The sequence below is a fragment of the Equus asinus genome, chromosome 21 (genome assembly GCF_041296235.1).
Source record: "Equus asinus isolate D_3611 breed Donkey chromosome 21, EquAss-T2T_v2, whole genome shotgun sequence".
Lineage (NCBI taxonomy): Eukaryota > Metazoa > Chordata > Mammalia > Perissodactyla > Equidae > Equus > Equus asinus.
The window spans coordinates 55,112,932-55,140,196 of record NC_091810.1 but is presented as its reverse complement, the minus strand read 5'-3'; the positions used below and the strand labels follow the sequence as shown (position 1 = coordinate 55,140,196).

The following is a 27,265-nucleotide window of genomic DNA, read 5'->3' as shown; positions in this document are numbered from 1 at the left end:
GTAACAAACAAGCACAAACCTTAGTAGCTCAACACCCAGTAGGTCTGTGCAAAGCTCCAGGGCAGCCATTCTCCATGTGTGGCTCACCATTACAGGCTGCTCTGACCTTCTGGCATCTCTATATTGACAAAGATTCTCTCATTGACCCAGCAGGTTTGGACAGCCTTTTTCTGATTGTAAGTCCCATCAGCCCAAAGTAGAAAACATAACTTGCTTTCCCAGCCTCCCTTACAGCCAGGGAATAAACAGGTGACCCAGATCTGCCAATTAGACACACCCATGCAAGGCTGGTTCAGAGGCGAGGAAAGCAAGGAAGCAGGCGCTACATAGACTCCAGTACTTTATGAAGGTGGCGGAGGGGGTGATTAGCTTTAGGGGGCAGTAGAGACAGAGCTTCTAGTATGCAGCCGTCAGCATCATTAGTTCCCATCTGGGGCAGCAGCCATACCTCCCCTGGGGCAAGTCCTACAGGATGGTTTGGGTTTGTTCCCAAGTGAATAAGCCCAGAGCCTGAGTCCCTGGGTTTCCTGGAGATTTAATTAACACCTTTTCATTAAATTGTTTTCTGCTTAAATTAGCTAGAGGGGGCTCTGTTGTTTGCAACAATAGCCGTGGTTCTCCATCCACTGCCAGGCTCTCCTGAATGCTGCTGCGTACCCAGCTCTGCTGAGTGGAGGGGACACAGAGGAGTCGAACGTGGGAAGTGGCATCATTCAGTAGCTTCGGAATCAGACAGACGGGTTCAAATCCTAGTTCTAACACTTTCTGGCCACGTACAAGCTGCTTTACTTCTCCAAGCCTAACAAGTTAACTCTGAGTTAACAATCTATCCCTTCACTGCCCAAAGCAACATGCACCTTCTTCCATTCAACAAGAACAACAAAATGCTCTTGACAGTCGCCCTCATCCACATAAAAGTGTGTTGTCCTCTTCCTAGAGGGGCCAACGTCATTTCTCCTTACTGACTGCGTCTAGCCCCAAATCAGGATCTGCAGTGATAGCCACTCTCTTCCTGTTCGGTTGTGATCCCGTTTTGGTGTTCAGACACATAAAGACTGTATTGTAAATGTAACCGACATCAACCGGAGGCTTTACAAAATAGAAGGGGAATCGGAGGTGGAGGAAACTAGTTAGAATTTATGTATGTATCTTACCCAGCAAGGAAGAAGACAGGAAGATGCTCCCATCCCTGTTCAGCCACCAGTCATGAGGTCAAGATGGTGCTGATGACTTCTTCCTGCTCTCCCCTTTGACAGTCCCCTGCCCTCAGCCAGCACCCCAGAAGGTCATGGGAACTCTCCTGGAGGGTGCCTCACGCCTGCAGTCTTGAAAGATAGGAGCGCCTGATGGTCCTATGGTATGGGGTTGCTCTTGCTGCCCACTTCTTTTTTCAATATTTTTATTGAGGTGGAATTTACATGACATAAAATTAACCATTTCAAAGTAAACATTAATGACATTAAACATTAAAGTGAACTTTAGTGACCTTTGGTGCTTTTGCAAAGTTGTATAACGCCACCTCTATCTAGTGCCAAAACATTTTCATCACCCCAAAAGGAAACCTCATAACCGTCAAGCAGTGGCTCCCCATTCCCCCTCCTGCTGGCCCCTGGCAACCATGGATCTGTGTTCTGTCTCTACGGATTTACCTGTTCTGGATATACGTATCAATGGAATCACACAAAATGTGGCCTTTTGTGTCTGGCTTCTCTCTCATTGCATAATGTTTTCGAGGTTTATCCACTTTGTAGCAAGTATCATTATTTCAGTCCTTTTTATGGCTGAATAATATATTCTATAGTCTTTTATCTCTCAATTTGGGGCAACAGGAATCACCCAAGAGGATCCCTGGGTTGGTGTGGGAGTTTTCTCATCCTTTGAGCTGGATACTTGCTGAGCCCTTTCAATCTGGGAGACACTCTTGAATTATAGCTTTAAACAGTTCCTTCCCTAAGTTTTTCTCTGTCTTCTCTTAAGCAACTCTCCCTTAAGCTTATTTAGATATTGGACTTCTGGGCTGGCTCTCTAATTCTCTTACCTAATCTCTCATATTCTTCATCGTTTTTTGTTCTACTTTCTGGGAGATTTCTTCAAATTTATCTTCCAACTCTTCTATCGAATATTAGAATCTGCCTTTATACTTCTTAACTTCCAAAAGCTCTTCTTTGTTCTCTGGGAGTTGCTTTTTCATAGTACTTATTTTTTTATAATGTAAGTATCTTATCCTTCTGATGATATTATTAATACCAATGTTTGAATTTTTTCTGCTTCCTGCTCTTTTTGTTGGTTGGTTTGTTTCCTCTAGTTTCCTTTTATTTTTTCTTCTGTATTTTATGTTAGAGACTTTCCTTAAATGTTGGGTAATCTTTGATCTTTTTTAATTGAAAACTCTATTGAGATAATTATAGATTCACATGCAGTTGTAAGAAATAACACAGAGAGATCTCCTATACATTTTACACAGTTTCCCCCAATGGTAACATTTTGCAAAACTACTACAATACCACAACCCGGATATCGACATTGACACAATCCATCAGTCTTATCCAGATTTCCCCAATTTTGCTTGTCCTAATTTGTGTATGTATTTAGTTCTATAGAATTTTAGCACATGTGTAGATTTATGTATACACCGTCAAGACACAACTGTTTCATCCTCACAAGGATTCCTCTCTTGCCCTTTTATAACTATACACAACTCTGCCCCCCACCACCCACTCTGTCCCTATAACCACTGTCAGCCACCAACCTGTTCTCCATTTATAAAATGCTGTCATTTCACAATGTTATATAAATGGAATCATATGGAGTGGGATCTTTGGGGACTGACTTTTTTCACTCAGCCTAATTCCCCAGAGCTTGATCCAAGTTCCTGTGTGTGTGTGTTAACAGTTCATTCTTTTTCATTGCTGAGCAGTGTTCCATGGTTTGTCTGTACTGCATTCATCCATGGAAGGAGAACAAGGCTGTTTCCAGTTTTTCGTTAGTATAAATACAGCTTCTATAAATATTCATGTACAGGTTTTGTATGAACATAAATTTTTAACTCCTTGGGGGTAAATGCCCAAGAAGGCAACTGCTGAATTGTGTAATAGTCATGTGTTTAGTTATATAAGAAACCACCAAAGTGTTTTCTACAGAGCCTGTATCATTTCATATTCCCACTAGCGATGGATGAGTGATCCAGTTTCTCTGCACCCTCACTAGCATTTTGGTGTTGTCACTATTTTTCATTTTAGCTACTCTGGTAGGTGTGTAGTAATTTCTTATTGTGGTTTTAATTTGTAGCTCCCCGATGACTGATAACCTCCCTTTTCAGGAGGTTATTTGCATTTGTATGTCATCTTTGATGAAATATCAGTTCAGGTCTTTTACCTATTTTCTAATTGGAATGTTTGGTTTTTTTCTGTTGAGTTTTTAGACTTCTTTGTGTGTCTAGATATTGCCAATATCTTCTCCCAGTCTGCAGCTGGTCTTGTGTTCTCTTCACACAGGCTTTTGCATGTGAAGATCAAAGTTTTTTATTTTGATGAGGACTAATTTATCAAAATTTCCTTTTATGTATTATGCTTTTGGTGTTGAGTCAAAGAATTCTTTCCTTAGCCCTAAATTCCAAAGATATTCTCCTGGGTATTTTTCTCCTGAAAGTTTTATAGTTTTGTTTTACATTTTTTAAAAAGATGCTCATTTACTTTATTCTCTAAGAGTCAAGTCCAGTCATGGGACTGTCAAGGCTCTGTGTGTGTGTGCTTTTTAAAAATTGTGGTAAAATACACATAACATAAAAGTTGCCATCGTAACCGTGTTTAAGTGCACAGTTCAGTGGCATCAAGTGCATTCACATTGTTGTGCAGCCATCACCACCCGCCATCCATAGAACTCTTTTCATCTTGCAAAACCGAAACTCTGTACCCATTCAACAATAACTCCCCACTCCTCTTTGCCCACCAGTCTACTTTCTGTCTCTATGAATTTGACTATTCTAGGTACCTCATCTAAGTGCAATCATACAATATTTGTCCTTTTGTGACTGGCTTATTTCACTTAACACAATGTCTTCAAGCTTCATCTATATTGTAGCATACGTCAGAATTTCCTTCCTTTTAAAGGCTGAATAATATTCTATTGTATGCATATATATGTATATTCCACATTTTATTTATCCATTCATCTGTCGATGGACATCTGGGTTGCTTCTACCTTTTGGCTGTTGTAAATGAAGTTGCTGTGAACATGGGTGTACAAATATCTCTTTGAGACTCTGCTTTCAATTCCTTTGGGTATAAATCAGAAGTGGATTACTGGATCACATGATAACTCTATTTTTAATTTTTTGATGAACTGTCATACTGTTTTTTCTTAGTGTCTGCGCCATTTTACATTCCCATCAACAGTGCATGAGGATTCCAATTTCCCCGCATCCTCGCCAACACCTGTTATTTTCTGGTGTTTTGATAGTAGCCATTCATTTGATAGTAGAGGTGGTGTCTTGTGGTTTTGGTTTGCATTACCCTAAAGATCAGTGATGTTGAGCATCTTTTCACGTGCTTATTGGCCATTTGTATATTTTCTTTGGAAAAATATCTGTTCAAGTCCTATGCCCATTTTTTAACTGGGTTGTTTGGTATTTTGTTGTTGTTGAATTTTAGGAGTTCTTTATATAATTTGGATACTAACCCCTTATCAGATATATGATTTGCAAATATTTTCTTCTATTCCATGGGTTGCCCTTTTTGTCAGTTATGTCCTTTTATGTACATAGGTTTTAAATTTTGATGTATTCCAATCTATTTTTTCTTTTGTTACCTGTGCTTTTGGTGTCATATCCTAAAATGGTATTAAGTTTTAAATTTCAGTTTCTACATGCTCATTGTCAGTAGATGGAGATGCAGTTGATTTTCGTGTATTGATCTTATACCCTCCAACTTGCCGAGCTCATTTATTAGTTCCTGGAGGTTTTTTGTAGATTCCCTGGGATTATTTCCCGTTCATTCCTGAAAGATAGTTTCATCAGATACAGAATTTGCCACTGACAGTCCTTTCGACTCTTGAAAAATGTTGTACCACTACATTTTGGCCTCTGTGGCTTCTGATGAGAAACCCACCATCATTTTATTTGGTGTTCCCCTGTAGGTAATGTATTGTTTCTCTCTGGCTGCTTTCAAGACCTTTTTCTGTGTCTTTCGTTTTTAGAAGTTTGATTATGATGTGCTTTGGATGGATTTCTTTGGGTTTATCCTGTTTGGGATTTACTCAGCTTCTTGAATTTTCAGGTTTGTGTCTTTCACCAAATTTTGAGGGTTTTCAGCCATTATTACTTCAGTCACTCTTTCAACCCCACTTTCTTTCTCATCTCCTCTGGGACTGTAAAGATACAAATGCTGGATCTTTTGTTATTGTCTCATGGACCCAAGATGCCATTCATTTTTTTTCACTCTACTATCTCTCTGTTACTCAGATGGGGTATATTCTATTAATCTGTCCTCAAGTACACTGATTTTATCCTCTGCTATCTCCCTTCTCCTACTGAGGCCATCCAGCAAGCTTTTATTTCTCTTATTGTATTTTTTAGTTCTATAATTTCCATTTGGTTCTTCTGTATAACTTCTATTTCTTTGTTGAGATTTTCTATTTTTAAAAGTTGTTTCAAGAGAGTTGGTAATTGATGGCTGAAGCATTTTTATGATGGCTGCTTTAAAATCCTTACCAGATAATTCCAACATCTGATTCATTTCATTGTTGGCATCAGTTAATTCTTTCTACATTCAAGTTGTGATTTTTCTGGTTATTATTATGATGGGTGATTATTTTTTTATTGTATCCTGGATATTTTGGCTATTATGTTAGAAGACTCTGGGTTCTACTTGGTTCTTCTTCTGTAACAGGCAGTTGCCCTGTTTAGGTTTAGCACACAGCTGCTGGCTTACTTTTGTGGGCTGAGGTTCCAATGACAATTTAATTTTCAGAGGCTTTGCTCTGAGGTGTTGTTTTTCATCTGGTTGGTTTTTCTGGTGCTGCTGGGGCTCCCACCTGTTTCTGCTGCTGCTGCTGCCTGAGAGAGCAGAGGGGTTACCCAAGCCAGGCTGCCCAGTGTCTCTCGGCAGGGGAGGAGGGTCTCAGGCCAGTGCTTCCCCCAGCTGCTTGTTGTTAGTGGGCTCCTGATTAATCCCCCTTGCTTGTAGTGCTGGGTTCGCCTGGTGCTGTGGGAGGGACTCTTGTTCAGTTTGCAAGAGGAATGAGCTTACTTGAGCTATCTTCTGTTGCTATGTTGGGGTCGGGAAACACCAGGCCTGGGGCTTCTTTGGTTGGGTGGGCGTGTGTAAGACACCCTGCTGCTGAGTTGTTCATTCATTCTTAGAATCCCAAACCAACTCGTCATTCCTTTACCACCTTGCAGAGATATGCTTTGATTGTCTCTTGCATTATTTCCATGGTTTATAGTTGTACTTAACAGGGAGGAACAGGGAGAAACAAGTCCCATGTTGACTAGACCAGAAATCATCTTTTCAATCATTTTTTAAAAGTGGAGCACCAAAAAGCCCATTGGAAACTCAGCATGCATGAAGGGACTTGTTAATTGCAGGGCTTCACCGGACAATGATCTGACTGGGTTATTTCTTTGAGGTCCCTCTTTTTTCCTCCTGGGCTGTCAGATGCCCCAATTTCAATTCCCAGTTTGGAGGGCACAGTTGGTCTTCCAGCCTTCTGGGAGCTGAGTAGGAGCAGGGGCTCTCTATCTCTCCATTTAGGATATGGACTTGATCTTAATCCCCCAGTTTTCACATGCTACTGCCACCTTCAGCTCTGCCGGCTGTCCCTCCATCAAGGGTCCTCTGCTTTATCTTCAGAAACTAAGCCTTAGGCTTCCACCCAGATGGGGCGGTGTTCTTTGTGTCTAACTGCTTTTTAAAGAATCTTACAACCAATCCTCCAAATTTCAGCCTTCCCTTGTAGCTTCAAAGGTATCTTTGGTGGTTCCAATTCTGGATCTTTCCTGGGGATTCGGAGGGATATAAGAGTTGTATCTGGGTTTCCCGTTGCTGACTTAGGGTTTAGCTTTCTCAAGTTATGTCCCTGTGGAGTAATGTTGTATGCTATGTCTCTTCGAGATGTTTTTTGCTTTTGATCCCTCTACTTTAATTGTAGTGAGGTTTCAGGGGGAAGTAAAGTACATGTGTGCATTTAATCTGCCATTGTTACCTGGAAGGCTTGCCTCACTTCTCTTTCTATAAAATGAGATCTTGGGTCAGAAGCAGTGTTGAGTAGGGTTCCATGAACATGAACATGGCATTAAGTCCATGGGTGGAGGGGTTAGCAGAAATGTGGCAGGCCGGGGAGGTGAATGCAGGTTCAGAATGCTTATCAGTAGGACTTTAGTAGGGTACCCATCTATTTCAATCTTAGGAAATTCACAATCCATTAGCACCCCCAGAGATCCTGTACATCAGACCATCTGATTGCCACCCACTCCAGTCCTGCTGCCTGTTACAGTAACCACGCCCATCTTGCCTTTGGCACTTATGAGCCATGGCTTGGCCTCTGCCACCTCTCAGATCCCATCATCCTTCCTGGAATCAGGGAGGAGGTTTCAAAGGGAGCGGCTCCCACTCACATCCTTGGCCACCATGGCACATGTCAAAGTTGCCAGCACTCCTCACCAACACATTCTTCCATGTGAGGTGACAGTGTCCTCTAAGCCCTCTCAGCAAACAAAGGTGAGGCTGGATGACAGTGACACACAAAGTAAACCCACTCCAACATTCCTACTGCCCTAAGTCTTTGGATTCCTTCCTCTATGTTAAATGAAGGCGTTTCTGGCATCTCGACTTCTTGCAGCACAGGCCACCTTTAATACAGAAGTCAGTCAGGAAGCAAGCCGACCATCAGAAACACTCTCAGCTGCTCAAGCCCACCCTCGCGCACCTGTGGTGTGGAGCAGTCCTGGAATGAATTTCCCTGTCACACAGTCTTCTTAGCAGCAGACCACAGAATCCTCACGGGCTGGTTTGGAATTAGACAGATCATGGGATCTCCAGGAGAGCCCAAGAGTCAGGGTCGTGGGCCACACAGCCTGGACAAGGGCCAAACCACAGCCAGTGGGGACAGATCCTGCAGCTCGTACAGTGGACAGTGGGGAGTGGACTCCAGACATTCTAACGGTGCTTTCTGTCAGCCAGATTCACCAAAACATGGATTCTGCGTGCTCCTGCTTCCTCTTCTGAATTGAAATTTGGGAGGGGTGCATGTTGATGGGTGAAACGCAGTCACATGTCTGCGTCCCCAGGGAAGCTGGGAAAATAAGTTCTGATTTCTATCTCAGAGAAGCATTACTGATCTGGAAACTGCCCCGAACATAGGAAGACTAATTAGGAGATGTGGGGAGGCCACCAGGTGTGCCACAAATGTCTGCCATGTATGGACAGAGAGCATAGCTACTCAAGCAAATGCTCAACAGCCGACTGACAGCCTGGAACCTACATCTGGGTGGGGCCTGCTCATGTGAGGAGGGTTGCAGACTTTGTTGTGTTTCTTGGCACATTTGAAAGGGGTGTTCTCTGACCTTGGCAAAATCAGTGTAAGTTTTCTCAAAAATTTCACTTGTCATTTCTCTTAAATAACCCCTGTGATGTGCTAAGATTCCTAATGAAGGCAGAACATGAGTAGACAACCTGGATGAAGCTCAAAATAATTATCTGAGTGAATGAAGTCAGGCCAAAAAGATGAGAACATACTGTATGATTCCACTCATATAAAACTTTAGAAAATGCAAATGAATTACAGTGACAGAAAGCAGATTAGTGATGGTTTAGGCTGGGGGAAGACATGAGGGAGGGACTTAAAATCAGCACAAGGAAACTTTTGGGGGTGACGGACACATTCTCTATCTTGATTGTGGTGGTGGTTTCCTGGGTGTGTATACATACATCAAAACATCAAACTGTACACTTTAAACATGCACAGCTTATTGTATGTCATTAATGCCTCAACAAAGCTGTTTTAAAAAAACATGATAAGGCTGATCCCTATTTGCTGGCTATCTAAATTTCAGTTTCTGTAAAATGGGGAAAATAATAGCTACCTCATAACCTTGGTGTGAAGATTAAATGAGTAAAAGTTAAAAGGATAAAGTGAGATGACAAATTCCCTTTGATTCAACTAAAAGCCACTGAGTCCTGCTTTTCCCCCTCTCTCCTACACCCACGTCCAATCCCTGGGCACCACCCTGGATGATTCACAGGGACGGGGCGGGGGCGCAGAGATGACACAGGATTGACATGACTTGATAGTTGTTGAATGGGGTGATGGGTACATGGGAGGTCAGTATATTATCTCTCTACTTCTATATAAGTTTGCATTTTTCATGATTATAATTAAAAAATAAGTAGTGACTCCCCATTTCACTGAGGAGAAAAACCGAACTCCATATGCTGGCCCCCATGGCCCTACATGATTCCCCCATCCTTACCTCTCTGCCCTATCTCCTCCTACTCACCTCCTCGTTCACTGATCCAGCCCCGCTGGCCTCCTGGCTGTTCTGGAACATGCCAGGCACTCTCCTGCCTCAGGGCCTTTGCTCAGGCAGTGCCCTTGCCTGGGATCCTCCTCTCCCATGAATTGTACCTGCTCAGATGGAGTCCTTTCACTGATTCCATCCTGACTGTCCCATTTAAAACTGTTACCACCTCCACCTGTCACTTCCCATACCCCCTTCCCTGCCACTTGTCACCACAGCAGTTACCATCATCTGACATCCCGTATCACTATTTACTTGTTGCTCCCTTCCCCCCACATGTCAGCTCCATTAAGACCAGAATTCTTGTCTAATGTGTTCACTGCTGAACCCTCAGCACTGACAGCAGTGCACAGTAGGTTCTCGATGAATGAATGAGCCGCATATAAATATTCTCGTGGAATGCCTGGTCGGGAGTGAGCACTAGGGGATTCATCATAATCTAAAAATACATCACTGAGTCATTTGATAAATATAAGTTAATTGTTCAGTGAGGACCTTCTGTCCTGGTCATTGGAAAAGGAGACGACGATAACCGGACATTTTTTGCTAGTTTGTGGGAAGCGTCAAGGTAGGAAGGGATCCCCACAGTCTTTGGAGGTGCACAGATCTGCTTTGAATCTGGGCTCGGCCACTTGCCAGCTGTGTGACTTGGCCAAGTTTCTGAGCCTCTCAGAGCTTGGTCTCCTCAGTGAAGGGGCTTGTCGGAAATGCCCTGCAGTGCAGGGCTGGGTTGGAAGCCCACCCTTGCCCTCCTTGTCCGTTCCAAAAGATGGGCAGGACCATCTCCTTGGCCTTCTCAGGTGCTGTGCCCTCTGGCACCTGCTGATGGGGTGAACAAGCATTGATCAAATGCACTGCTCAGGAAGGACAGCCAGGGACATTGCTGAGATCACACAAGGGGAGGTGACTCAGTCCTGGCCCAGCCTGAGGTCCCCTCTCCAATCCCCCGACCCCCTAACCCTGAGGTTATAAGCAAGTGACTCAGAGGAATGATGGGAGAACGCCCCATAACAGTTCACACCAGTGTCCTGGGTTCTAAATTTAACCCACAGCTGCAGCCTCTGGCACTTTGGAAACAAGTTGATCTTGGTGGCTGAGGCTGATGTGTGCGTGGAGTGGGGGGAGGGTGCTCAGGAGTCGAGAGCAGGGTGGGCATCAGGACTGGCTGTCCTGGGCCTCTACCCTGACCCCTTAGATGTTAGACAGTGTGCAGGGGCCCCAAGGCCAGGCAGGCTCAGGTCAATCCTAGTATGGACCAAGAACAATGATCACAGACAGCTAAGTCCTGGAATATTAAACTCAGAGTGTTAATTTTTGAACACTAGAATCCAGAATGTCACTCCCCCAGAATGTTAAAACCCTGGGGCTTTAAAGACCTAGAATAGTCAAATCCTAGGAAATTAATTTCCTAGCGTGTCTGACTCCTCACCATGTTAAAACCCTGTGACAGCGTACTCCCAGGAATGCAGACCCCCAGTGCTTCCGAACCTCAGCAGAACTGACCTGAGGCCCTCGGAGTCTAACTCCTCCACTCCTCATTGTGTAGGAAGGAAAAGTGAGGCTCCACAGAGAGATCTGACCTGCCCAAAGCCCCACAGGAAAGGGGTGGTCTTGTTTACCTAAGGTGCTTTCTTACAGAGTCCAAGGAGGGTCTCAGAGCTTGGATAGAAAGGGGGGAAGTTCTTCCCATTTTAAAGATGGGGTAACAAGGTCCCCAGTGAGTGAATGCCAGGCTCAAGTTCACTGAGCAGGAAACCCTAGCACACTGTATCCAGGGAGGGCTGGACTGAGATATACCCCAGGGAGGAAGATCCAGGCACCCTGACAGAAAGGCCCAGAAGTCATGAAGGAGGGGAGACCGGGAAGAGGGGCTCCAATGCATCCCCCACCCTGGACTGAGGGGCAGAGCTTGGGTCATCCCCTCCCCTGAGGGGCATTGCCCAACTAAGGAATGCAGTCAAGGCCTCACTGTGCTCCATTTAGAAATGAGGCAGAGGTGGCCCTCATCTTTCCGGGACGGCCCAGACACCCCACCCCGTCCCATGAACCTCCAGGGGCTGAGTTAAGGCTGCTCGGGGACGGGGGCCTCTACCCAGCTGTCCCCTCTGCGTCATGTGCAGGAGGCCAGGCAGCTCGCCTTACAGGGCCCGGTCCTCCTCTATATATAGCCCCGTGAAGACAGCTGCGCAGACAGCAACCCAACAGCAAAGCAGGAGAGGACCGAGAGGAGGCCCCTGGCACCGTCGCTGCACCCTAGGCCACCCGCCATGGCGCTGGGCTTGGAGCAGGCAGAGGAGCAGCGCCTGTACCAGCAGACGCTCCTGCAGGACGGGCTCAAGGACATGCTGGACCACGGCAAGTTCCTCGACTGTGTGGTGCGGGTAGGTGAGCGCGAGTTCCCGTGCCACCGCCTGGTGCTGGCCGCCTGCAGCCCCTACTTCCGGGCGCGCTTCCTGGCCGAGCCAGAGCGCGCAGGCGAGCTGCGCCTGGAGGAGGTGTCCCCGGACGTGGTGGCCCAGGTGCTGCACTACCTGTACACGTCGGAGATCGCGCTGGACGAGGCGAGCGTGCAGGATCTGTTCGCCGCGGCGCACCGCTTCCAGATCCCGTCTATCTTCACCATCTGCGTGTCCTTCCTGCAGAAGCGCCTGTGTCTCTCCAACTGCCTGGCTGTCTTCCGCCTCGGCCTCCTGCTCGACTGCGCGCGCCTAGCGGTGGCCGCCCGTGACTTCATCTGCGCGCGCTTCTCGCTCGTGGCGCGCGACGCCGACTTCCTCGGGCTCTCGGCCGACGAGCTCATCGCCATCATCTCCAGCGACGGTCTCAACGTGGAGAAGGAAGAGGCCGTGTTCGAGGCGGTGATGCGGTGGGCGAGCAGCGGCGACGCGGAGGCGCAGGCCGAGCGCCAGCGCGCACTGCCCACCGTCTTCGAGAGCGTGCGCTTCCGTCTGCTGCCGCGTGCCTTCCTGGAGAGCCGCGTGGAGCGCCACCCTCTCGTGCGCGCCCAGCCCGAGCTGCTGCGCAAGGTGCAGATGGTGAAGGACGCACACGAGGGCCGCCTCACCGTGCTGCGCAAGAAGAAGAAGAAGGGAAAGGAGGCAGCCGGGCCCAAGGCGGCTGACAAGGGCACAGCTGATGCCAAGGCAGAGGAAGACGAGGAGGAGGCCGAGCGTGTGCTACCAGGGATCCTCAATGACACTCTGCGCTTTGGCATGTTCCTGCAGGACCTCATCTTCATGATCAGTGAGGAGGGGGCCGTGGCCTATGATCCGGCAGCCAACGAGTGCTACTGTGCTTCCCTCTCCACACAGATCCCTAAGAACCACGTCAGCCTGGTGACTAAGGAAAACCAGGTCTTCGTGGCAGGGGGCCTCTTCTACAACGAGGACAACAAAGAGGACCCCATGAGTGCTTACTTCTTGCAGGTGCTTGGCCAGCCCTGGGAGGGGGCAGCCAGTGCTGAGTTTGAGTGCCTTGGGGCCCAGTGCTGTGTTTACTTGTTAAGGAAAGCCATTGGGTCTAGGGTGAGGTGTAGACCAGGGAAGCTGACTGATAGCCGCTTGCCTGAAGGTTGAAGAGAGTTATAGGCAGTGAATGCGCTGCATAACTTTGGTGTCTCTTCAGGGGGACGTTAGCCCCAGGATCGTCTGACCTGTTGGAGGCCCTAGCCCTGCATAGGGCTTGGGGTCAGGCACAGTGAGAAGGAGGAGCAAGCTCAGTGTAGGGGTCCTGGGCGAGGCCTTTGCATGAGGCCAGAAATGTGGAACAGAGTACCCCAAACAAAGGGACCACCCTGCCTAGTCTTCCCATTGTACAGATGAGGAAACTGAGGCCCAGTAGAGTAGGATGTCCAGTCCAAGTTGTAATGTGACTGTGGGATCTCAGAGGCAGAAATGGCTTCCTGGTGACTGGCTACATAGGCTTGAGCCTTGCCAGTTGGGTGGAGTTTGGAGACATGAAGGGGAGGGTGTTGGTGTTTTTGGCTGGAGAATGGTGAGCAAGGGACAGAGACAGGAATGAGCTAGTGAGTGGTGAGGCCTGACCAGGTGTGAGAGGAGTGTGGGGCAGCTTGGTGCCAGGGTTAAGCTGGGGTGGGGGGCGGGGGGTACAACTCCACCAGTTACCAGCCAGGGCACATCGTGGGCACACTGTTTATTCTCTCTGGGCCTCCATTTGTAAACGGGAATATTATTCTTCCTGCTTGATAAGGTTGTTTGAAGGTTAAATGATGGTTACAGTGTTCCTCAGCGCAGTGTTCAGCCCTCAGAAAACTTTCCAAGAGGATGAGCCACTAGTGCCCTTATTATAAGACTGTGGAGGTGGACAGGGCCGCAGACTTACACCATCGATTTTAAGGGGTGAGCGGCAGGGCTGTATTTGGAAGTTTCCTGTGTAGTGGGATGAGGTGCAGGACAGAGGGCAGCAGGCCTCAGTTCGGGAGTTGTATTGGGGCGGGACCAAGGCTGCAGCTGGACTTGCCTTTCAGACGCCCCTTCTCTGCTCTGAGCGCGGTGCCCCATCACGGTGCTATAATGGTGGTCTCCGGGCACCTCCCTCCGGGGACCCTTGGCTGTCCTCAGCCTGGTGGGAGGAGGGGCATTGTCTCCCGGGACCATCTCCAGGCGGTGCTAGCCCTACCTGGAGGCCTGGACTCCTCTGTGACCCCGGCGGCCGGAGGGGTCGGGGCTGGGGCTGGGTTGTGGGGGGCAGCTGCTGATTGGACGCCCGGCCCGCAGTTTGACCACCTGGACTCGGAGTGGCTGGGGATGCCACCGCTGCCCTCGCCGCGCTGCCTCTTCGGCCTGGGCGAGGCTCTCAACGCCATCTACGTGGTCGGCGGCCGAGAGCTCAAGGACGGCGAGAGCAGCCTAGACTCGGTCCTCTGCTACGACCGGCAGTGAGCGCGGGCCGGGGGCGGGACCGGGAGCCTGGAGGCGGGGACTTGGCCGGGACAGCCGGCGCCGCGAGAGTCAGAGGCCGCGGACTGCGGCGGAGGCGGGCGGGGTGGGGGCGGGACGGTTGACAGGTGCGGTGGGAGCCAGGAACTGAGAGGTCTGGGGAGTCCGGTGATGTATCGGTGCACCTCGACTATGTGTTGGGTGGGTGGGTGAATGCAGACATAGAGACTGAGCACGCGCCCGAGCTGGGCGCTTCGCTCTGCTGTCCTCCCTTCCAGGTCGTTCAAATGGGGCGAATCTGACCCGCTGCCTTATGCCGTGTATGGCCACGCGGTCCTCTCCCATATGGATCTTGTCTACGTCATTGGAGGCAAAGGCAGAGACAGGTGAGGCTTGGGCCTTGAGTGAGTGCAGCAGCAGGGTTGTAGGTTAGAGCGGGAGGGACTGGGCCAAGGGAGAGGTGGCTCTGCTCCAGCTTGCTCCCACTCATTCACTGCCCCCCACCCCACAGGAAGTGCCTGAATAAGATGTGCGTTTATGACCCTAAGAAGTTCGAGTGGAAGGAGCTGGCACCCATGCAGACTGCCCGCTCTCTCTTTGGGGCCACCATCCATGACGGTCGCATTTTTGTCGCTGCTGGGGTCACAGACACAGGGTTGACCAGTTCAGCCGAAGTGTACAGCATTGCAGACAACAAGTATGGCCACTTGCTTCCCTTCCTCTCTCCCTTCCCCAGGCAGGACAGCCAGGGACCAAGGGCCCCACCCTAATCACCTGCCTGTGTGGCTTTGGGCCTACTGTGAGCCCTCTGTGCCTGCCCTGTCAGGAACTGAAGCCCGTCTTGGTCTTGGCCTGGTCAAGGTCTCTGCTGTTGAGCGTGGACATCAGCACAGAAATAGCCCCTCTCCTCTGATCAGCAGTGAGGTGGGCTTCCCCCACAAGGTGAGGCAAGGGTGTGGCCAGGCTGGTCTGCAGGAGAGAGCTCCCTGGAGTGGGGCAGGAGATGCCAGCTTCCTCATTCAGAGACTCATACCAGGCACTGGGCTGGTGCTAGGGATGCAGTGGTGAACAAGATAGAAGCTCCCTAACCGTGGGAGGTCAGGAAAGAGAACACTGAGCTAGTGGACCAGTTGAACTCAACCAGCAAAAGGGGTGGTGGGAGAAGGAGGCCCCAGGCAAAGGAAAGCTGGTGCCGAGGCAGTTAGGAGAAAAAAGACAGAGCCCACTGGAGGAAAAGGCATTGTTCAGGTTGGATGGAGTGTGGTGGGCGAAGGGAGGTGGGGATGGGGGTACTGGGGCTGGAGAAGCTGCCAGCAGGGTTGAGGGACTTTATCCTTAGGGCAATGAAATGCCTCTGACTGGTTTTAAGCTTCCATCTGTGTTTTACTAAGACACTTCATGACAGTTGATGTGGAGAACAGATTAGGGATTTCCTAGGAGGCAGGGATGCAGCTGTATAGCAAGAGGTGATGGTGGGGTGGAGATGAGGGTACAGCGGGGATGGGGCAGAGGGGATGCAGTGGAGAAAGACATGCCAGGGCTTCTCATGTGCACACAAATCTCCTGGGGATCATGTTAAAATGATGATTCTGGTTCTCAGGTCTGGGTAGGGACCTAAGAGTGTATTTCTAACAAACCCCCAGGTGACGCTGATGCGGCTGGTCCATTGTCCACAATTTGAGTAGCAAGAGTTTAGGAGATAAATAGGATTTGCCAATTGATTGGATGTTGGGGGTAAAAGGGAGAAGTGGATGCTTCTGAGTGAGGGTGGAGGGTCATTTTTTGGAGAACTATTGGAGTTGGATAGGAAAAGTGAGGGTCCAGTTAGGACATATGGATTTGAGGTGCCTGGGGGTATCCAGGAGGAGCCCACCACGGCAGAGAGAGGGCTGCACTGGAGGGAGAAGTCTGGGGGTCAACAGTACACAGAGGGACAAGCTCCTTCAGGAGAGAGGGTGTAAGTAGGAGAAGGCGAGCCCCAAGCCCTGAGGGTTGGTGGGAGCAGATGCATCATCCAGGAAGGAATCTGAGGAGGTGAGGCCAGGGAGGTGGGACGTGAAGAAAGTCACGTCAGCAGAGGTGTGTGCCGTGAGCCCTGGATTTCAAAGCTCTGCACACCTGGGATCAGTTCTGGAGGGCGGGGTTGCAGGGCCAACTTCAAGAGCCGGGATAGGGGAGTGAAGACACCTTGAGAGTAGTTAGGCTGTGAAGGAGAGCAGAGGACGGGGCAGGAACACAAGGGGCTGGGGATTCACCGGCATTGAGCTGGCAAGTGGGAGTTAGTTCGGGAGCAAAGGAGGGACATGGGGGAGATCCATGGTGGATTTCATTGGGCAGCTTGGATGGAATGACAGGGGAAAATGGAGGGGAATGGGAGGGGCAAGAGAATGGGGAAGCAGAGACCAGTGGGCGTTCCTGAGAGGGTCAGGAAACAGTAGCCTGTGCCGAGAGCGTGGGTGCCTGGGGTTCGGACTTCCAGGGGGTGCAGCTGAAGCTGTGGGTGCTGAGGTGGGACAGTCACCGGGCTCACTGAGGCCCCCAGGTGAGGCACCTCCTCATGCCCCCTCCTCTCTGCTAGGTGGGCACCCTTTGAGGCCTTCCCCCAGGAGCGCAGCTCGCTCAGCCTGGTCAGCCTGGCAGGCACCCTCTATGCCATCGGCGGCTTTGCCACACTGGAGACTGAGTCTGGGGAGCTGGTTCCCACGGAGCTCAATGACATCTGGAGGTGAGCCCAACCCCAGGGAGGTGAGGGGGAATCATGAGTGAGGCTGACGGCCCCCAGCACTGTGGCCAGGCACTGAGGTGCCTGGTAAGCTCACCCAGGGGCAGAGTTGACCTAGGACTTCCAGGGAGTCCTGTGGGGCAGGGACGGCAGACATGCCTTGCTCAGCCCCCAGAGAGAGAACTGGAGGGCTCTCTCTGGTTTGGTTGAGAAAGTCTAGGTTTGCACATATGGCACCATGCCCCACTGTGGGGCATCAACATTGTCACAGTCAGGAGCTGACCCCAAGCTTAGGGCACAGACCTATGGAAACAGGTCCCAGGGAGTAGAGGGGGGCCTTGAAGAGGCAGCCAGGCCTTTCCTCTCCCCTCCCTCCTGGATGCCTGTTCTGGATGGGAGAGCTAGGCCAAGATTGAGAAGTAGCTGGAGCCCAGCTTCTCAGAGCCATTGCTTTCCATGGCCGTTCCTTCCTGGGGGTGGAGGGAAGAGGTTTCGGCCACCTGGGGCACCTTCAGAGCCTTCAGTTATCCACTCCACTGCAGGCAGCCTCAGAGAGCATGCCACAGGGAGAGTGGGAGTCCAGGGGACTTCTTGGAGTGCTGAGTACAGAAATTCTCAAGAGGAGGGGGTTTGGGAGATGTAGGCCTTCCTGGAGGGAGGTGGACTCCAAGGAGGGTGGGATTCCTTGAGAGGTGGCCCTTCCTGGAATGTGGGGTGGGTGTTCTTTGGGGGTGGGCCTTGTGGGAGGCCCACTTTCCCGGATCATGGGTATTCTCCAGGAGCAGACCTTCTCAGAGATGGGCCTGTGGCTGGGGGGTATGCCCCAAGGTGGGCGTATAGTACCCAGCCACCCCTCCCTGCTGGGTCCCACTCTGGTCTCTGCTGACCAAGCTCCTCATCCCTGTCCCCACTCCCTCCCACCCCCAGATATAATGAGGATGAGAAGAAGTGGGAGGGCGTCCTGCGGGAGATTGCCTACGCCGCTGGTGCCACCTTCCTACCTGTGCGGCTCAACGTGCTGCGCCTGACCAAGATGTGACCAGCCCTGGGAGCATGAACTAAGCACCTCTCCCATCCTGCAGCCCACACAGGCCTGGGCTTCTGGGGGCTCCAGGGAGGAGGCTGGGTGAGGCCAGAGCCCACCTGGATCCTGACTGGTACCCAAGGGGCTGCTTCAGCCAGGAAAAGAAAAGAACTGCCCAGTCCTAGCCTTTTGGGCAGAGATGAGAAACTTTAGGCCTCTCTGGTGTCTCCAGATCCCCTGGTCTTCTTGGTTCACGAGCCAGAACCACAGTAAGGTGTCCCAGGCCATGTTCTGGTCCAGCCGCAAGCTGGCTGTGTGTGCCAGTAAAGTTCCCACAGGACTCAGTCTCCTCGCCTGTCGGATGGGGAGTGTCCCCATCAAGAACACCCTGCAGCATGGATAAGTCTCCTTCTGTAAGAAGAATAAAATGCCTTCGGAGCAAGTGGCTCTGGGTCTGGAATCAGGTGCTCCAAGAGTCAGTGACCAGGTGGTTTAGAGATTTGGGGCTTCAATGCTCAGGTGTTGGGTTGCCAAGGTTGGTGGTCTCTGCCCTCCATGTGGGTGTCTCCTCCACACTCTTTGTGTGCCAAGAGCTTGACGCCCCTCCCTGAGGCCCAGAACCTCCAGCTCCTCATCCAGCATGGACAAGGAGCCAGGAGACTACTGGGGGAAAGGTCAGGGAACAGCCAAACTGTGGTAGAAAAGTCTTTTATTCTATCAGTCAGGCCCCATCTGGCCTGGCCTGGGCCTGGGCCCAGGAATAGCTGAGCAGAGCCCGTCTCCCCTCCCCCTCCCACCTACTCCAGCTTCTCTTTGTCCTGCTTCTGCTCCTCCTCCAGCACCAGGGTTCGCTCTCGCTCCTTCACCAGCTGGACACCACAGTAGGTGACAAACAGGACAGCCAGCGTGGTCTGGGGAAACCCTGTGTGGGAACGAGGTCATCAGTGCCTGGGAGCAGCATCCCCTCAGTGACTCTTCTCTTCCCATGCCTCTCCCCACTTAACTGGCCCTCCCTGTTGAGTCCCTGGGGAATTGGGGTAGGTGAGGGCATTTTAGAAGGTCACAGTCCTCAAGGTTGATGCCTGGCACATTCTGTATCCCCACACCCCTGTCCCTCACCTGTGAGTAGCAGGCGCCGGGCGACCAGGTCTGTGAACTCGAGGCTGTTCAGACTTACTAGGTTGTACATGATGATGGCCCAGAAGTTCATGGCCCCAAAGACAGCCCGGACCCTGCGGGATGTCTGCTCCGACAGGGAGGCCTGCCGGGTCCAGGAAAACATTGACAGTGAGGCAAGAGGCCCAGGGGAAAGAAGATGTGGTTGTTCAGAGGCCCTGCCCACATGGCCATCCAGGTCCTGGAGATACGCCTGTGTCTCTGAGAGTCCCAGGTCAGCTCTCCCTCATTGTTAAAGATGGGGAAACTGAGGTCTGGAGAGAGGGCAGGGCTTGACCAATACAGCCAGGCCTGGGTGCCCCACACCACACAGAAGTTAGGGAGGGCCATTTACCCACAGTGGGAGCCACTGCCCTGACAACCAGGAGGGTAGTGGTGAGAAAGTTCTGGACTGGGGGCCAAGTGTGGCTGGAAGACTCCAGAGAGCAGTAGTGCCACCCTATCTAGTGACCCAGCCAACCCCAGTGCCAGACCTTCCCTGCTCACCTCAATTTGTGCTAGGGGCCCAAATTTTGCCAGTTTCTGCACCCAGAGCTCAAAGTTGAGGCCAAAGCAGTTAAGGAATGACCACAGGTAGACGATACCACAAGGCCCGAGCCACAGAGTGGTGATGGAAAAGGTGGCCACAGTGGCCCCCAGCTCTGGGATCACCTCGGAGTGCTCCCCTCCAATGTGGTCATACACGTACCTGCGGGAAAGGCAGGAGAAGGGGCCGGTGGCAGTGTGGGAAAGGGCAGGAGGGAGATGGGCAAAGGATACACAACAGGGGCGGCCCTCCACAACGCCATCATCCTGGGCACATTCAACATTGCTGACCTCAGGTGGCTGCTCCTCCTCTACCCAGTGTCAAAATGTGGAGGGCTCAGCCTCGAGCTTCATATCTTCTCTAGCTTTGTTCATTCAATCCTCAAGTCATCTCATCCAGACCCAAGATTTTGAATACTGTCTCTATGCTGGTGAGCCCCAAGTCTGTGACTTTAGCCTACTCTCTCCTGAATCATATATTCAACTGTTACCAGACATCTCACTTGAATGACTGATGCCACCATCCCTGCCCAAACCTGCTCCATCCCCATCTCAGTTAATGACACTACCGTCCATTCAGTTGCAGGCCAGAAGCCTTGGCGCCACCTTGGACTCCCAATTCCCCTCTCCACCCACATCCAAGCCAGCAAATTCGATGGGCTCCACTCAGTCCTGACCACTGCTCACCACCTCCACTACCACCACCCTGGTCCAGGTGCTCATCTCCTCTCACACAGATTATTGCAAGAGCCTTTTAAGTTGGCTTCCTGCTTCTGCCTTTGCCCCGCTACCATCTTTTCTCTGCACAGCAGCTAGTGGCATCTTCTAAGAGTGTAACTCGGATCCCAACACTTCCACAATTAAACCCTGCCCCAATAGCTTCCTGATACAATTAGAATAAACTCAACCTCCTTACTATGGCTAGAAGATCCCACATCGTCTGGTTTCTGCCTCCATCTCTGACCTCATCACCCACCATTCTTGCCCTCGCATACACACAACTGGCTCCTGCTCAAGGCCTTTGCACGTGTTCCCTCTACCTGGAATTCTCCTCCCCAGATTTCCTTATCACTCAAGTCTCAGTTAAATATCACCTCACAGAGGCCTGCCCAGACCCCAAGTACAGAAGCTTCTATCCTGTGTCCAGCTTCTATCCCATTGCCCTGTTTTATTTTCTTCATAATGCTTACCACCGTCTAAAATTATCTTATGGATGTGTTTACCTGTTTATAGTCTGTTTCTCCCCACTAGACTGTAAGTTCCATGAGTTCAGGGGCTTTGCCGTGTTCACTGTTGTATCGCCAGTGTCTAGAACAGTGCCTGGCACACAGTAGGTGCTCAATAAATACTTGTTAAATAAATTCAGTGGAAGACTCATTGGCCTCTCTATCACCTGACATCCTCATTTCCAATGGGTTCTTCTCCACTCCACCTCAGCCACCCACTCACCACCATGGCCACATCCCAACTTTGTCACCACTTAAAATTTCCCTCCTTTCTAATTACCATTCTTCACCCAGCCCCTCCTGACCTGGCCCTCCAGCTCCAGTTCTTCAATCTCACTGACACCCGCCCTCCTCATCTTGTGATCCCTCCTATCTTCGCCACACTCCTTAACAGGCTTATATTCAATGAGTCATCATTATAAATAACCTAAAACACCCTATCCCTCACTTCTTCCTTCTCACTCATCTGGGAGAGCCTAGTCACCCACTTTTTCCTCACCTACACCCAAGAAGCTAAGCCCTAATGGGGAAAATCTCACACCTTCACCTATTAGAGTCCATAAATCCACTACCTCCAACCCCACCTGGTCTCTAACGCCAAGGTTTCTCTAGTCAGCTTCTTCTGTCTGCTCTGCAGTGGCTACTCCCCTTGCCAAGTATGCGTGAGTGTGGGGGGATCTAGGCAGGAGGGAAGGAGGCACACAGATGCTGCCTCTCTCCATGTCCCCAACCCTGCATCTCTCAGCTGATGACCCTGCCTCCTACTTCACGGAGAAAACTGAGCCTTCAGGTGGAATCCCTCACCTTTCCACACTAACCTGCCATCCTTCTGCATCCACACTTACTTCTCTTTCTTTTCCCTGTCCTGAAGCCAAGCCTCTGCCTGGCACTAGTTCCATCTCCTCCTCCCTCCTCAGGGCCCTCACTCCATTAATCACCCTCCTATCATGCCTTACCAACCTCTTCCTCTCTATTGAATAATTCCCCTCAGCAGTCAAGCATGTCCTATTATTTCTCATCTTTAAAACACCCCACTTCTCCCTTCAGCCACTCCTCTGTCTTCCCTCAGTACCAGGAGTTGTCCACACAGGAACTCCCCTGTGGTTCCTCACTTCCTTCACTCTTCGCCTGCCCCAGCCCCTCCACTGAAGGGCTGGACACCTCCATGCCACCAACACTAACGCTCAGTCTCTAGCTTCCTTGACCCAACAGCATCTGACCCAGTTGCCCTCACCAGGTCTAGATGGTCTTCTCTTAGTGTCCGGGGTATTAACGGTCTTGACTTTTCTCCTGTTCCTCTGACCACGCCTTTCAGTACCTTCTGCCAGCTCTTCCTTCTCCCTTCAACCTGAGCCCTTGCAGGCCCCAGCTATCCCTTCTCTCCTTACTCTACTCTTTCTCGTTGGGACTTATCCATTCCCAAGGCCTAAAGACCACCCAGCCACACACAATGCTCAGACTTCCATCAGTCCTCAGACTTCTCTGAACCACAGACCCTCAGACCCGGCCACCTTCCTGAACCTCCACAAGGATGTCTCCCAGGTTCCAAGCAGACATTTCTCAAACTGAACCCCTCTCTGGAAACCGCCTCTCCATCCTCCCAGGCTGTAGATAGAAATCTGGGAATCATCTCCTACTCTTCCCTGATACCCCCCAATCCAGGGCCAAGTCCCGTCCAGGCTGCCTGCTGTGTGTCTCGACTCTGACCATTTCTCTCACCTCAAGGCCCCCACCCAAGTCCAAACCTCTCTGTCTCTCATCTGGACCTCTGTGATGAGCTGCTCATTCCCCTCCTTACTTCCTCTGGCCCAGGGGTGATCTTTTAAAACATGGACCAATCTCGGCAATGCCCTGTTCAGATACTTGGCAGGATGGCTGTGACCATCCTCCCACCCCACCCCAACTCACTTGCAAAGCCAGTCGTTGATGCCTCGGTCAAAGTGCCTGTGGGAGGAGAGCAGATTGGTGTGAAACAGCCAGGAGCAGAGCTCCGGGGCCATGGGGGAGAGGCTAAGGGAATGGGCATGTCCCCCGTACCCCGCACTCACGTTTCCGCGAAGACGTAGAGCGCTGTGATGCACTTGGGAGGCTGGGGCGGGTCCAAGTGGTCCAGGCGCGCCACGGTGTTCACGACGCCGAAGAGGACGGCCGCCTTCACCCAGTCGTACACCAGGTTTGAGTAGGCTAGGCCAGCTGGGGACAGGGTACCATCACTGCCTGGGGGGCGTCGCGCCGGCCTCCCCTCCCCGGACTCCCACAATCGGGGGAGGCGCTGAGCTGTGCCCTCCGCTACGGAAGCTCTCGGCAAGTCCTGGAGGAGGTCCATGCGCCAGGACCGCCTCTACGGAGACCCCGCCCCCCGCTTTCTGGGACCCTCCCGCCCTCCCCAGGGAGACCCCACCCCGGTGGTGGAGATCCGCCCCAGGCCCCAGGGAGGTGGGGAGGACTCTCGGATACCGCTAGGCCTCACAAGACAAACCTAACTCGGAGTCCCACGCATTTCAAAGATTAAATCCCCGCTCCCAGACCCTGGGATGGGTGCTGTGCCCCCTCAGGGCGTCAGCTGCCCCAGCTGTGATGCCGTAGGGGAGCAGAGGGTCCGTCTTTCTGGAGCGGCAGCCCAGCCCCTGTCCCTGCCCTGGGCCGGGCGCGCACCCACCAAGGGCGCTATCCGGGAGGCGGCTGGCGAACTTGAGGTCACTGGGGATGGTGAGGATGTAGAAGAAGTGAAAGAAGATGTCCACTGCCATGATGGCCACCACGCTGAGGCCTGCCTGGGCCCGGATGCGCCACAGCTCACCCTCGCACCTCACTGGCTCCACCTGGCTCACCTGGGGGAGGCCAAGTGTCTGAGAGGGAGGCAAGCCCTGCCGGAGGAGCTCTGTCTGAATGGGAAGTCGTCAGCTGCCTGGGGGTCTGAGGATGCAGGGAAACGCCGCTTCATCCTGACAGCCCTGCCCAAGGATGGAGACACAGGCCACTCTGGTGTCTCAAGACGGTTCACAGCCTTCCAGGGGAGCCCAGTCCTGTCTTGGGAGGCCCATTTGAGTGGCAGGAGAGTCCTGTCTGAAGGAGGAGACAAGTCTGCATCCTGTGATTCCTGTCTGAAGGGGAAATGTGTCCGGACCCTGGGGTCTGAGGAGGCAGGGGGTCATGGCTTCATCCTGGAGTCATGCCTGAGGATGCAGACACACCCTGCCCTGGGAGTCCTATCTGAGAAGGGAACTCCTGTCTGAAGAGGGAGACCCAGCCCTGCTCTGGGAATCCACAAGATGTCCCCTCACCTGGGCGTGGAAGCGATCAAAGGTCATGATGGGCCCGAAGAAGAAGAAAGGCAGGTAGAAGTTGTACTTGAGCAGGTCGGCTAGGGAGTAGCGGCGATCAGGGTGGGCACAGCTCTCCAGCGCAAAGCTGGTACAACGTAGCACTGTGAAACCGCTGCCCCCTTGAAACAGCACCTCTTGAAGATCAAAAGTGCCTGTTACAAACCCGTTCTGGATGGGAGAGAACAGGCCGCCAGCTCACCAGGTGCCCCTCATCTCTGGGAAGCCCACCCAGCTGCCACAGGGGCCCAGCCTGGTCCTGCCCCTTTCTCTCTCCTAGAGTCAGTCAGCATTGGCCATTGAGGGCCAACCCATGGTAAGTGCTGGGACAGAGCCGGGAATGAGCGGGACAGGTCCCTGCTGCGGGGGAGGTGACCACTTTGTGGGTAGGGCATACTCCACGGTCACAGGCTTGGAGAAGGTGGGAGAGTGAAGGAAGTACTTGGGGAGACTTAGGGGGCAAGGACTCTGGGTGAGGTGAGAGGTTTGAGGTCCTATCCCTGCACCCTCCACCCCTGCCCTGCCCCAGTGCACACCTGCCAGGAGATTAGGGGGTCCAGCTTGAAAGAGGCAAGGCTGGCCAGGCCGAGGCTGAGACAGAGCCAGGGCTGGCCCAAGAGTGAGGCCACATAGAGGCCCACACAATGGCCAAGCAGCAGCAGCAGGTACCAAGGGCCCATGGTGCCCATCACGGCCAGGGCCCCATACACAGCATACATCCAGGAGCGGAGCTGTGGACAGGGAGAAGGCTGCATTTACCTTTCCATGCAAATGCAAGTGGACCCCAGGATGGATTCCCCAAAATCTCTGTAGCAAGGAGGAGCTGGCAGGGGGAGGCGGGGTGACTCAAGTCTAGCTCACCTGGGGGGCAACCATCGTGCAGAGTTTAGCAAACAGCACATGTCCGGAGAGGGCGAAGACGATGACATTGCGGAAGGAGGTGAACCACATCACCCACTCGAAGTCAGCCACGTCCTGGGGCAGGCCCAGGCAGGTTAAGGTGGGCAGGGGCTAGGATGGGCTGGCACTTGGGCTGGTCAGAATCCCAGCACCTTCCCCGCCCCCATATTCTTCTTATGCATTGGAGGAGAGAAGTGGCTGGAGGTCCCTGGCTTCCTCACTGAGGGAAGTACCAGGTAGGTCGGTAGAGAGGATGAGGGACATCATGTGGGCTGCCGTGTTCTCAGAGCTCCCCCTCTGCTCAGCACATTGCCTGACATTCCACCATTTTTGCATTATTCCTGGGAGGGATGGTGCTGGAAGCCCCTGCTGAAGCACGTTTTCATTTATTTCCTAAATGAGCAGGGTCTGGGACAGGCTTGATGTGGCCCCAGGAGGCTACAGGAAGGGCCAGTAGAGAAACTGAAGGAGCTGAACCTAAAGCCAAAAACCCTCCCCACTGTGAGCCCTTTGTTATGGGGGAACATCTGGAATAGGGGAGAGTAGGGAAGGGTTTGGGATAGGAGAGCTGTGCTAGGGGTCATGGACCCCAGTCAGGGACCTGGGGTGTGGGGGACCTACCATCTTCCGGCCAATGTACTCCCAGCCGGGTTGCACAGACTCCCGGAAGGCCTTCCTGTGGGCCCCATCTGAGAACAGAGTGTGGCCTCAGGGTAGGGGGAGCCCTTCACATCACCCCCCTACATCTTCCCCTACAGCAAGGCTGACCCCCACCCTGCGGGGAGGAGAGTCAGTCTGTGTCTCTCTCTACCTCTGCTTCTCACTGTGTGTCTTGGGCCAGGTCCTTGACTGTATCCCTGAGTGCTGAGTGTGGCTCTCTGTGGCTCTGTGTCCACGTCCCTGTCAGTGCCTCTGCATCTATGTCTCCCTGTTTCTGCATCTGGCTCAGCCCACCCCCACAGGGCCTAGGGAATAGCCTGGGTCTGGAGCCGCTAAATTTCTGGCCTTGCTGGTTTGAACCCTGTGGTCCACAGGGGAAGATGGGTCCCAACTCCACTGCCCCAGGGCCCAGCTGTTACCTTGTGAAGCCTCGAGGAGGCCCCGGCCAGCATAGGCCAGGGCCCCACTCAGCACCAGGGAGTATAGGCCCAGCTCCGCTGCAGGTAACGCTGTCTTGATGCCCATAGCCTGGATGGGGCTGGGGGAGACAGATTGGGTGAGGGCACTGCTGCCCCCGAGCTCTGCCTAGTCCCACTTCACGGTCCCCTACTAAGGTGGTGAGGACCCCCTTCTGAAGAGAGACTTTCTCTCTTGCCATCATTTCCCCTCCCTCCTGTCCCCTACTCCTCCCAGGCCCCGAACATCTGGTGCTCCATCCTATTTGCTGCTCTAGCTCCTGACTTTGCCACTGAAGGCTCTTGAAAACATAATCTTCACTCAGCCTGCCTTCCTCAACTTCATTTACTCCTCCATGCCTTTTGGGGGGACTGGTCCCCACCCTCTGCTCAAACTGCTCCTGCCAATACCTCTGATGAGCTTCATGTGGAGAAACCCTATCTGCATCACCTGAATCACGTTTTTGGCCCTCAGGGTCCCCACCCCCCTCAGTAAGCCTCCCTCAACTCCTGACCAAGCCCCACACCCTCCATGCCCCCTTCCTTGATTTCCACACCCCTCCTGAGCTGTCTTTACCTCCAGTGACTTCCCTAGGTCCTGCCCCCAGCACCAAGCCTATCCCTCTCATTCAGCCTCTAGTTTCTCACTGGCCCCAACCAGTCTCTGAGCCCCAGCCTGCCACATCCCTGGTCCCTGCCTGTGTCCGTGGCCACACCGGCCCACTCTCTTAGTGCTCTGTGTATTCAGGCCCTGGATGCTGGCCGGAGACTGTGCTATTTGAGGAGGTGCCCTGGGGTAGCGGGTTGGGGCCAGGCAGGGCCCAGTGGGCACCAGGGAAGGT

General features: G+C 52.1%; 2 protein-coding genes across 6 annotated transcripts in view; one reads left to right on the top strand and one right to left on the bottom strand.

Moving 5' to 3' along the window:
• Positions 1-21,224, top strand: part of KLHL40 (kelch like family member 40) — a 22,565-nt gene extending 1,341 nt beyond the window's left edge. Inside the window, exons 3-8 of the mRNA XM_044754373.2 lie at positions 11,683-12,939; positions 14,251-14,411; positions 14,691-14,798; positions 14,924-15,109; positions 16,991-17,137; positions 18,062-21,224. Of these exons, the coding sequence (XP_044610308.1) occupies positions 11,782-12,939; positions 14,251-14,411; positions 14,691-14,798; positions 14,924-15,109; positions 16,991-17,137; positions 18,062-18,173 (1,872 nt within the window). The 5' untranslated portion in view covers positions 11,683-11,781 and the 3' untranslated portion in view covers positions 18,174-21,224. The remainder of the gene's footprint in view (positions 1-11,682; positions 12,940-14,250; positions 14,412-14,690; positions 14,799-14,923; positions 15,110-16,990; positions 17,138-18,061) is intronic.
• Positions 18,945-27,265, bottom strand: part of HHATL (hedgehog acyltransferase like) — an 18,920-nt gene continuing 10,599 nt past the window's right edge. For 3 of the 5 annotated variants that reach the window (XM_070492308.1, XM_014860112.3, XM_070492306.1), the window contains exons 2-12: positions 26,388-26,506; positions 25,930-25,997; positions 25,270-25,383; positions 24,945-25,139; positions 24,370-24,579; positions 23,745-23,916; positions 23,134-23,278; positions 22,994-23,029; positions 19,821-20,022; positions 19,278-19,419; positions 18,945-19,080 (exon numbers count right to left, since the gene is read on the bottom strand). In XM_070492308.1, coding sequence (XP_070348409.1) covers positions 18,956-19,080; positions 19,278-19,419; positions 19,821-20,022; positions 22,994-23,029; positions 23,134-23,278; positions 23,745-23,916; positions 24,370-24,579; positions 24,945-25,139; positions 25,270-25,383; positions 25,930-25,997; positions 26,388-26,493 — 1,515 coding nt within the window. In that variant the 5' untranslated portion in view covers positions 26,494-26,506 and the 3' untranslated portion in view covers positions 18,945-18,955. Of the gene's footprint in view, positions 19,081-19,277; positions 19,420-19,820; positions 20,023-22,993; positions 23,030-23,133; positions 23,279-23,744; positions 23,917-24,369; positions 24,580-24,944; positions 25,140-25,269; positions 25,384-25,929; positions 25,998-26,387; positions 26,507-27,000; positions 27,177-27,265 lie in introns of those variants that run through there. The other 2 variants (XM_070492307.1, XM_044754374.2) reach the window with 2 other exon arrangements.